At 32.3% G+C, this 12,007-nt stretch overlaps 1 protein-coding gene across 1 annotated transcript; it reads left to right on the top strand.

Moving 5' to 3' along the window:
- Positions 1-509: 509 nt before the first annotated feature.
- Positions 510-10,348, top strand: LOC138716210 (cuticle protein 8-like). The gene is made up of 3 exons (XM_069849045.1): positions 510-610; positions 6,243-6,341; positions 9,416-10,348. Exons 1-3 carry the CDS (start codon positions 545-547, stop codon positions 9,755-9,757), a joined length of 507 nt encoding a protein of 168 aa, XP_069705146.1. The 5' UTR covers positions 510-544; the 3' UTR covers positions 9,758-10,348.
- Positions 10,349-12,007: the final 1,659 nt, after the last annotated feature.

Here is a 12,007-nt window from a genome sequence, read left to right as displayed (position 1 = left end):
AGGTCCAGTTAGGCCTAGTTACAGAAATTGGTTTTCAATAAAATAAGAATGAGTAGAAATTCTCAATTCTAGTACTTTGCAATTTTTAAGTTAAATATTTAATAGTCAGCTGATGTTTTGATTGCTTTTATTAGTTTAAATTGATGCTAAATGATGAATTTCTACATTAAATGCATTTAATTAATTATTCTGGAGATCGAAAGTTTCTCCCAAGTAGCTAGAAGCCGAGCTAAGTTTGCCTCGTGCGGTAATATGCGGTGCAAATGAAGTTCCTTATTCAGAGAAACTGCATTAAATCTGAAAGTAGAATTGGCCGTTCCGCGACACAAGTTCAACGGCAGGGCGAAGGGGTGTGGTTACGACACTTGGATTTTTGTCTTAACAATAATTAAGAAGTGTTCATAGAAAGGTGGATAAAAAATATGAAAGTGGACAATATCGTTTGGCAGGCGACAAATTCCTATATTTCACGTGTATTGTGCGGTATGCACCAAGTTGGCTTCTATAGTATATAAAGAAGTATGATTGTGCAAGAGTATCATTCATGTCGAGATCTTCGATAGTACTGGAAGCACAAGGAAAAGCAGTCACTGAAATGGCTATCGTTAAAGTAAGTGATACATTATAGTACATTTAAATTTTAATGCAGGGATACACATTACTTGAGACGAAAGATTCGAAATATAATTAAATTAAAAATTAATTAAGCAATTAATGCTGTGTCTAAAAATATAGAAATCTAGGAAAAGTTTTCAAGACAATCGAAACGTTAAAAGTTTGCACAGCCACCATTTTCCATTTCAGACCATGGGTTCCCTCAGAGTTTGGCGAGTAAATTACCTGTATAAAACTGTTTTATACACAAAGTAATAAACTAACATTTATTGATTTTGACAATCTAAACATCAATTACTTCGTTTCTTTTAAGTCCTGATAAGAAAAATGTCTGTTGCAATATAATTCTTTTTTTGTGATTTTATACTGTAGTTTTTACATAGATTATAACATTTGTTCATACATTCATTCACTCTAATACTTAGAAAAATAATAATGATTTGTTTACTTTCAGTTGTTTGTTGGAAAAACCCCATAACATTCTAACTAATTAATTTTTTGGGGGGACTTTGTATGTATTATAAAACAGAACTAATAATAATTACACTTAACATTTAGCAACTAATATCACTTCTTAAATACATTTTGACAATTAAAATAAAATTGAAGACATTATTACAAAAACAAGCCTTGTCAAAACTGCTATTTTTCAGTAGAACAATAAAAATAAATAAAACAACGCATGTCAGCTGTTTCTGTACAACTGGTGTTTATCCTTGTGGCCAATGCACCTGATATGGGTCTTTTTGGAGTCTATAAACATTTGAAATAGTAGCAAATGTGTCCTTAACTCGATTTCATTAAAATGACTGGGGCTTTTGTTGTAGTAGTGTCTTCAATTAATTAAACTAAACACCTGACATAATTAGTAACATTAAATCCAGACGTTTGAGATGGACAGGGCATGTAGCACGTATGGGCGAATTCAGAAATGCATATAGAGTGTTAATTGAGAGATCGGAAGGAAAAAGACCTTTGGGGAGGTCGAGACGTAGATGGGAGGATAATATTAAAATAGATTTGAGGGAGGTGGGATATGATGATACAGAGTGGATTAATCTTGCACAGAATAGGGATCGATGGCGGCTTATGTGAGGACGACAATAAACCTGGGGATTCCTTAAAAACCGTAAGTAAGTAAGTAAACAGTTTTTAATGATTTCCCGAAAGTTTTGTTTTTGTCACTTGTGGGGTTTTTTAAAATAAACGATTCTAGTGATAAAGACCTTTTTATAGTACAACGGTTTAAGGTAGGCCTAAACATTATGATTTAAACATAATAACTAATTAAATGTAATAATTTTTCAAATGTTATGTCGTTAATGACTAAACATCAACGAGTTGGGAAGCATGGCTGAATAGACTTTTTGAATGTCAGAACATTAATAAACTTATCTTTTTCAATCTTCGCTTCCACTGGCATTACTATCTTTGTAGGTCGTAGGACATGTGTACAGTTCTGTGTAGAAACCCTTCAATTCATCCAGTATGAATTGCAAAATCTTAAGGTTTCCATTTTTTTTACATTAATTGGTAGCCACGAGTTATATGTCAGGTTTGTTGGCAGTTCAAACGGTAAATTTTCATCATAAACTGAACAAAGGAAGACTAAAAATAAAACTTATTGGAGGTATTTTTTTTACATATTTTACATTTATTACGTTAATTACGCATTATTTACGCGTATTTTACTTTAATGTAAATAACATTTTTTACGCGTAAAGTCCCAATCCTGGGATCCCTAAAGAAAAATATTGCCAACAGCATCCTCTATTACTCCTTAAATTTATGAAAAATGATTCTGAAACACTGTGTATAGTCGAATAGAAATATTGTTCTACGAGTATATTACAATTCACTGTAATTGGGAAACTGCATTTATACGCATTTGTATTTACGTAATTATTTATTATGTTAGTTGTGTTACTTAAAATCCTTTTACAATATAATAACGGTCTTACTAATAAAAACTCTTACACAGAAATTTAGCTGACTCATATAGTGAATAATTCGTTTATAAGTCGTGTGTAAATTCGTGACTAATAATCACTATATATGTCGTATATAGCAGTATAACTGTAATAGAACTACGTCGTTATTTCTGTCATTTTATTACGACAGGTAACAGAATAACTCAGATTCTTTATTACATCCGATAGTGTGCGCTAGTGTGCCGCGCTAAGTATCGTTTGTGTAACTGGACCTGATCGATTACCATGCTACATTTTGTTCAAAGAGTACACTTACAGCAATATTATTCTAATTATTCTGTGCTTTTTGATTTTATATTTTGTGGTTACAAGACAACTATCATAATAAAATGACAATCGATATGAACAGCTGTTAAAGAGGCGGCCATTTTTTCTCTGTATACTACGCTTAAACGGGGGATTTCGTTTGTATAACTATAGAAAAAGTAATTCCCACTTATAGTGACACTATGCATATACATCCATCGCTTAGACTTGTGTATGGTTTACTAGTAACGTTTTCTGTCCTAATTCTGCATAAATCTCGTATACAAATTATACAGGGTCTATTAGTAAGACCGTAAGTATAAGAGAAAGTATAGTAACACTGCAAATAATCTAATTTAAGAATTTCGCGGAAAATAAACATTTCCAAGAGCCCTAATATCAAAAATTTCTTTTCAGAATTCAGTCTGTTATTTAATTTTTAATTGGTTTATTTTACGACGCTTCATCAACTTAAATGGTTACCTAGCGTCTGAGTGAAATGAAGATGATAATGACAGCGAAATGAGTCTAGAATTCAGCATCGAAAGTTACCCAGCTTTTGTTCTTAATGGGTTGAGGGAAAACACCGGTAAAACATCAATCAGGTAACTTTTCCCAACCAGAATTTGAACCGGGGCCCGCTCATATCATGATCACATATGTTAAACGTTATTTTACAGCGGTGGACATTTGTGTTTATGTGGACAACGCATTTGTACTGAACATTAATAAAATAATGAAAATCTTAGAAAAATATTAATAGGTCTTTATTCGAAATCAAAAACATAGATGAATCTCAATTTTATGATGTGGACAATTTAAAATTACTTAAAAATGGTAACAAATTTAATAGAGAATGGAACTAGACGGATCACATCGAAAACCATGAGACACGAAGTTCATCTTACACTTCTGTTTCCATAGTAACATGGATGGCATCAAAAAACGTTACAGCTTTTCTCTCTTGTACCTCGAATACAGACATTTCACGTGAAAATTATATCATATTTATGGAAACATTGCATTTCCATATGAAGATCTAGTCAACACAATAAACATAACCTATTAATTAAATATAATTAACAATTTTACGATTTATCAAAGTTAGCAATGTTTTTAATAGCAGTGAGAGTTCTTCAATATTACTCACAGACACGAGCTTGCAGACGAGAAATATGTGATGAAATATAGATTGTAGACGAAAAATCAAAGAGAGAAAGAAAGCCTTTCCTACTTTCTAAACTACTAAGAAATACGTTAGAAATTGTAGCGTGCGAAAACCAGGAAACATTTGCCGTGTACTAGAGATGCACTGACCTTCCCGGCTCTGAACATTGTTGACGTCACAACATCTACTGAAGGGTTGTAAAACTGGACACAGCTGACAAAACAGGTTTCCTGACCTTCATATTATGCATGGCGTCCAATGATCTAGTTCAGTGATGCATCTCTAGTATAAAATATCCCTGCAGTGAGGGAATATTTCACTTTCACTTTCTTGCTATTTGAAATATGTACAGAGGATTGCATACTGAAACAGTATCGTAGGAAATGGTTTACAATAAGACAATTCTGTATACATAGAGGTATTTTTATTATTTTAATTTATCTAATTTTGTTTCTAATAAATTGGCATAGTGATCCTACAAATAGCTACTTAAAATCTTAACAATATAAATTACACTCGGGAGGAAATTAAACGCTGGATAAAGATGGGAAATATCTGTTATTATTCGGTTGAGAAGCTTTTGTCATCCAATTCATTTTATATTTTCAGATATGCCTAGTAATATAACAGAATAAGTATATATATATATATATATATATATATATATATATATATATATACTTATTCTGTTATTTTGTCATCCAGCCTGCTCTCAAAAAACCTGAAAGTTAGTACTCCCTCCGTTCCAAAATTAATATGGTATAGTAACAAACAAAGGAAGTTTGATTATTGCGAATGAGCGCATGAAACGTTTCGCGGTGTGGTATTCTGTTCAGTAGTGAAGCAACTATCAGACAGTGCAGTTGGGAATGTTTCTAGTCTTCTGTAATACATAAAGCCATAATATTTAAATACTGTAGTTCATTATGGACAGAAATCAAAGGACACCTGCTGTGATGTTCCTGTCGCAGAAAATGAAACACTGATCCAGTCAATTTTGAATAGAACATCTAAGGCTCAACAGTCGTATAAAAACGGGTTGTAATTTATTGCAGTTTTTACGTTAATTTGTCTCTCTCAAAACAATGCTTTTTTTTCTTTTATTAATTTGACATCACACAGAATGAAATATACTTTTTTTTCCTATGTTAATTTATGAAACACATAAGTATCTAGAAGATGTATTAAAGTTACATTATATTACTGAGAACTTTAACAAAAATGTATACCATATTTTGGAACGGAATAAATGACATCTTCCTATACCATATTTTGGAACAGAGAAAGTATTTATAAAACAGCGTTACTGAAGTTTGCACAATTTTAAATAATTTTTTTAGTATTTTTGAATATTTTCAGAAGAAACTCAAAACAATTACGACAGCCGCAAAAATGGATACTGAATCCGTTTTTAAACAGTTGCGTTCAACTAACTGAATTTAAAAGAAAAGTATGAGAAAACTCATTGAAATATATACCTACTGATGAAATGTTGAAACTAGAATTTTATCGCATATTGTACATCAGATTTTGAAGTATGCAAAAATACCTCTAGCTATTAAAGGAAGCTATTAAATTTTTAGAATATTATTTTGTAATCCTTTATTTACACCGAATAAGTTTCTTGTCTATAATTGGCATCGCATAAAAAGGGAGAAATCTCTTTCAACTTGAAAATATCACTGTGTGTGTATCGGCTACAGAGCCCAGATTCGAGAAGATACTATCTGAAGAACAGACATGTCAATTGCATTATGTTTTACTGAAACTTTTTAAAATTTCTGTTCAACATTGTTTATGTTTATATTTATAAATTGGAAACAAATACACGTTAATAAGATGTTCTTGGTTTTATTTTGTAAATTATCTCGCAATCCCCTTTATTTTTCTACATGGCCCCCTGAGGGGTCGGGATCCCCACTTCGGGAACCACTGCTCTAAATAATAGTAATTTTAATAATGATTATATAATAATAAGACATCAGCAGAAAAAGTGTCCCAGGTGATGTGAAAATACTCGAAGAAAATATCTACCGCAGTTTTTCTGTAAATAAAAATATCACGGTGCATTCCAGGAAATGAACTCAAACTCCTTTATAGAAAACCTTAGTTTATGTTTCTTCATTCAGTTCTTGAACATGGGCGATGTTAATATTGAAAGACAAGGCCTACGTATTTGAAATACTAGGTGCAAATACGTAATGAAATATCGATTGTTACAGATCGCTGTTATTGTCACCATGGTGGCAGTTGTGACTCTGGCACAGGACCACCACCATCATCTTCCTCCAGTGGAGCATCATGTGGAAGAACACCATCATGTGAGAATGTTTCCGGATTTCTTGTTTACCTTTCTACAGACACTAGCTCTGATGTGAAATTGTCAAACATTAATAAACACAGAAAAATTCTATTCCTCGTGGAACATTCATTGACGGCTAAGAATTACGTGGAAAAGAAGTCGAAATCTTAAATTGGTTTCTAAATAAAATTGGGAGAAATGCACTTTAAACTCAAGTTACCTGTAAGAATAAATTAATATTTCTATTATCAAGATGTAGTTTAGGTAGCTACATCTCATCGTTGCCACAAAACATTATAAATTCAAATATCTATTGGTAGTATGATGGTATTGACAGGAAAAACATATCAAGTCTCCAATAAACAGAATTATTGCTATGGTGATCGGACTTAGTGTTTATTTTATAAAAGAAGATCGCGAGAATCGGATTGTAGCTTAAGATGGATGTGGAAACAACAACATTAAAATTTCGTTTTTTTCGATGAAGTTTTATTGAATTAAGTTTCGATAATACTGTATTTTCATTATTCAGTACATCAGACACAATATGTTCATGAAAAGTGAACTACGATACTGTTTGAATTTCTCCTTTCCGAAAGGGCTTCAGTAATTTTTTATTTTTTTGTAAAAACAAATTTTCTGTCGGAATTGGCAGTTTAGGGATCATCGCATCATTTTATAACAAAAGAGCTTCAGTCCAATTGATACTTGTGTGAGCTGTAGGTGCAGTAATGTTGTTCCATCACAAATGGATGTCAGTCCTGGACTGAGGCCTGTTTGAAAAAAAAAACTGTTGCCATCCATGTATTACCTATGATATTGAATTTATATAATCGAAATAGGCTATACCTAACGTTTTTTCTTGCAATTTTCTGTTGGTAGTACTTTGACTACGGTATCGTTGTTGGAGACATTCCTGTTTCATTTTTTAAGTAAAAAAATGGCTCAAGATAATGCTTCAAGAAAGAGAACAGTGAATCCTGTAAGTTACAGATGTTCTGCAAATGAATTTTACAATGTTACATTTGTTCGGATCAAATTTCTGCATATTTACAGGAAAAAAAACTAAACATTTTTTAATCATTTGTTATCGTAATACACTGTTGTCTTAAATTGACTGAGTATATTGGGAATTAAATTGCTTTCCCAAAACACGCTATGAAATGTTTCATATCAAATAATAATTTTGTCTCGAAATAGAAGCAAGAACGTATGAAATTATATTAAACTTTTTGTTTGAAATATCTCAAAGAATAATACCCTGAAATTAATGACATTATTTATGGTTCATGCTGCATGTATATGTATTTAAAGATTGTATTGTGGTTATGAATCGACTTGTCGTGAACATATTCAGAAACAAATTATATATTTTTCCAAATGGATTTAAGTCCAGGATTTTCTCTTTTGTTAGAAATGCGACATCCCACTCGATGTGCATGCTTTTATACTTCAGTTTAGCAATGTTTATGAAGTCAAATTTTACAGCAAAGACTATTGTAATATAGGTTTAAACATTTCATTCAGGGCAGTACCTGTGTTACAGTTGTATCGGCGTTTTAAGTTAAAATTTTACAACACAGATTATTGTAATATGGGCTTAAACATTGCATTAAGAGCGGTACATATGAAAAGTAACATTTTAAGTTAAAAATGTAATCAAAGATTACTATAATATAGGCTTTAACATGTTAAGAGTAGTACCTCTGATATAGTAACATTTTAACTTAAAATTTTACATAACAAATTGTAATATACGTAGGCTTAAACATTTCATTAAAAGTAATAAAAATATAACATTCTTATTGAATTTGGTATTCCTAAGAAACTAGTTCGATTAATTAAAATGTGTCTCAGTGAAACTTACAGCAGAGTCCGTATAGGCCAGTTTCTATATGATGCTTTTCCAATTCACTGCGCGCTAAAGCAGGGAGATGCACTATCAACTTTTCTTTTTAACTTCGCTCTAGAATATGCCATTAGGAAAGTTCAGGATAACACAGAGGGTTTGGAATTGAACGGGTTATATCAACTGCTTGTCTATGCGGATGACGTGACTATGTTAGGGGAAAATCCACAAACGATTAAAGAAAACATGGAAATTTTACTTAAAGCAAGTAAAGCGATAGATTTGGAAGTAAATCCCGAAAAGACAAAGTATATGATTACCGTACGTCTAATGACCAGAATATTGTACGAAATGGAAACATAAAAATTGGAGATTTATCTTTCGAAGAGGTGCAAAAATTGAAATATATTGGAGCAACAGTAACAAATATAAATGACACTCGGGAGGAAATTAAACACAGAATAAATATGGGAAATGCCTGTTATTATTCGGTTGAGAAGCTTTTGTCATCTAGTCTGCTGTCAAAAATCTGAAAGTTAGAATTTATAAAACAATTATACTACGGTTGTTCTGTATGGTTGTGAAACTTGGACTCTCACTTTGAGAGAGGAACAGAGATTAATGGTGTCTGAGAATAAGGTTCTTAGGAAAATATTTGGGACTAAGAGGAATGAAGTTACAGGAGAATGGAGAAAGTTACACAACTCAGAACTGCACGCATTGTATTCTTCAACTGACATACTTAGGAACATTAAATCCAGACGTTTGAGATGGGCAGGGCATGTAGCACGTATGGTCGAACCCAGAAATGTATATAGAGTAATAGTTGGGAGACCGGAGGGAAAAAGACCTTTTGGGGAGGCCGAGACGTAGATGGGAAGATAATATTAAAATGGATTTGAGAGAGGTGGGATATGATGATAGAGACTGCATTAATCTTGCACGGGATAGGGACAGATGGCGGGCTTATGTGAGGGTGGCAATGAACCTGAGGGTGCCTTAAAAGCCATTTGTTGTTGTTCTAATAGCGGTAAAATTTTAAATTAAACGTTTACAGCAAAGTCTATGTTTATTCTTTTGTAATATACATCACAGCTCCGTCCTTGATGCGGGAGTACCCTTACATCGTACATCACCACGCTCCACTACAATTAATCAAGTCATTGTACGAACTCATGTACTCACTCAACTTCAAAGAGTACTGGCTAAGATTTCGGTCTCTAAAAATCATAATTTCTCAACAGGCTCATCCTAAGTACGAGTTCAAGTACGGAGTCAAGGACGAACACACCCACGACTTCCACGAACAGCATGAGAAGCGTGATGGCCACAAGGTGACTGGATACTACAAGCTGGTTGAGCCTGACGGCACCACCCGTACCGTCCACTACACCGCTGACAAGCACACCGGATTCCACGCCCGAGTTGAGAAGTCAGGACACGCCACTCATCCCGTCCACCACTACCACCATGAGGAGAAGAAGGTGGAGATCCCTCATGTGGTTGAAGTCGCCGCCCCAGTCATCTCTCATCATGAACCAGTCTACACGGCTTCCAGCTACAGCAACACTCATCACCACCACTAAATATCACTTTTCATCAATCATAGATTTCATCAGTTCTTATTAGAAGCGAAGGAATGTTGCATTCATATGCATATTAATTATTCATCTTTCATTTATCTTCATTCTCACCTATTTGTTATAATTCTGGTGGAAACTTCAGAAACACCCTTCATTTTTTTTTTCATATAAACTGCGAGATGCAGTGTTTTTTTTCAATGTAGTGAGTTTTATCACTACGAACTGTACCCTATCTGAGGTTACTAGGGAAACAACTGTACACTTAAAAAATGTGTATTCTCTTCCTCAAGCTGTTTATTTTTTGGAAGTATTATGCTAACAATTGCAATTCTGATATTTTATACTTATTCTTCCTTTCCATTGTCTCATCTTTATTTCTATTTTTTTCTGTCACTTCTTGTGCAGGTTATTATTATCTTTAACGCGATTTTCTTATCTATCACACCAATCTTCTTATCTCTGTACATACAGCTTGTGCACACACGTACAAAAAGAAGTGATATTGGTTAGTTCTACACATTGCCTAAATTGTTTCTTTAAAGAGTGATATCCTGTATTAAAGCTGTTGTAAATAAATGTTATAAGTAAAATTTGCATTTTATTGTGTATTTATGAAAAAATTGCCTCTTTCGCATATCTGAATACAGAATGATTAAAACAATTATTAAAAACTACAGATTATTAGTAAATCAAAGCAGCCAGAAATAAGTACAGAACAAAGAAATACTGTTGAGATTCTCTGCAGGATATGCGTTGGAGAACCATGCAAAAATTGGCTACATAAAAGTTAGTTAAATATCTTCAATCTAAATTGAGGCGGTCAATTAGGAAAAGGCAAAAAGATTAGAAAGTCGCTATGAAAGTTTCTATTTTTAATAAAAGAAAGTTTTAATGAATGCAAAATATAATAATTAAAATATACTACATATATATCTACAGTATTAACTTTCGAACTAAAATTGTCTGAAATAAAAGTCTCTTTATTTGACATTGGCGAACAGAAACAATTTTTATAAAAATTAAAACACTTCTTCATCTTTTAAATAAAACAGGCGACTACTAGATTTCTTCCACTGGGGACAATTAAAGTATGGGTTTTATCGGGATACTCTAAAGAAAAATTGAAGATCCGAAAGGAAGGAATTAGAGATGAGATTTGACAGTCCAGTTACTGTTACAGAATGAATAGCCAGATTTTGTATTAAACTGGGACATTACTTGGTTGTATATGATTCTCATTTGGAAATTATTCTACAAAGATTTCTAAGTTTTTTTATTTATGTTAAAATTTGATTAGGTAAACAGTTTCAAAATATACGTTTAATAAATTCAAAACTTGTTCGATTTGGACCTAGACGGGAATTTTCTACATTTTCAACATTTGATTTTAATTTTTTTCTGTGGAAATATCAAATACATATGAATGAAAATGTTCGTGTAAATTTACCATAGTAAAATAAAAAAAAAAATAAAAAATACTTTGAAACTGGTTAAAGAGTTTGATTATAATAAATATCTTAATTCTGGATAAAAAATATAGAAACAATATTGCATTAAGGTACCAATATCTCTGGATACATTAATCACATGGGAGACTTTCTCATTTTCTTCCATAAAAATTACGATAAAATTATATTATATTCACCTAAAAAGTACAATTATTGAGTTCATTTTACAAGAAAAATTAATTAACGAAATTCTGTTATTATAAATTAATCAATTTAATAAAAAATATTCATATAATTTTAAGTTTTTGCACATACATTATACTAAACTGGCAAAATGAAGATACTATCATTCTCAAATATCGTGAAAAATTTTATAGCTGTAGTTTCAAGGTTTTTTAAATATTGGTACTTTAATGTAAAATTGTTTTAATTTTGTATTAAGTTTTATCCAGAAATAATGGTTTTTATTGTGAAGAAACTATTTAACCAATTTAAATATTAGTTTCAATATTTATTCACACTACTATGGTAAATTTACATGAAAAATTCCGTGCATATATCTTTGATATTTCCAGAGAAAAAGTAAGAAAGTGTATGTCTATATTAGAGATGAACAACGATCGAGAAAGCAAGACTAACAGCGCCCGCAAAGCCGAAAATCCGCACGACAATGTTGCATACATCGCGTCGTTGACGGAAAGACTGCTTGTGAGTGTTTCGAGACGTCGAGATTGATCACTCCCGAAGTCCCGAACGTCAAACAGCTTTGAATCGCCACAGTTGTTTATACTTGACTGAACTTTTA

This window comes from Periplaneta americana, chromosome 16 (assembly GCF_040183065.1).
Source record: "Periplaneta americana isolate PAMFEO1 chromosome 16, P.americana_PAMFEO1_priV1, whole genome shotgun sequence".
NCBI lineage: Eukaryota > Metazoa > Arthropoda > Insecta > Blattodea > Blattidae > Periplaneta > Periplaneta americana.
Note: the sequence above shows the minus strand (reverse complement) of the source record. Positions and strands in the feature narration are given on the sequence as shown.

What these genes read in the sequence shown, in the direction of transcription:
- LOC138716210 (XM_069849045.1), top strand. Translation starts at nt 545, where the DNA reads ATGTCGAGATCTTCGATAGTACTGGAAGCACAAGGAAAAGCAGTCACT. An exon ending in CTGAAATGGCTATCGTTAAA is followed by an intron (nt 611 to 6,242) that starts GTAAGTGATACA and finishes CGATTGTTACAG; the next exon opens with ATCGCTGTTATTGTCACCAT. An exon ending in ATGTGGAAGAACACCATCAT is followed by an intron (nt 6,342 to 9,415) that starts GTGAGAATGTTT and finishes ATTTCTCAACAG; the next exon opens with GCTCATCCTAAGTACGAGTT.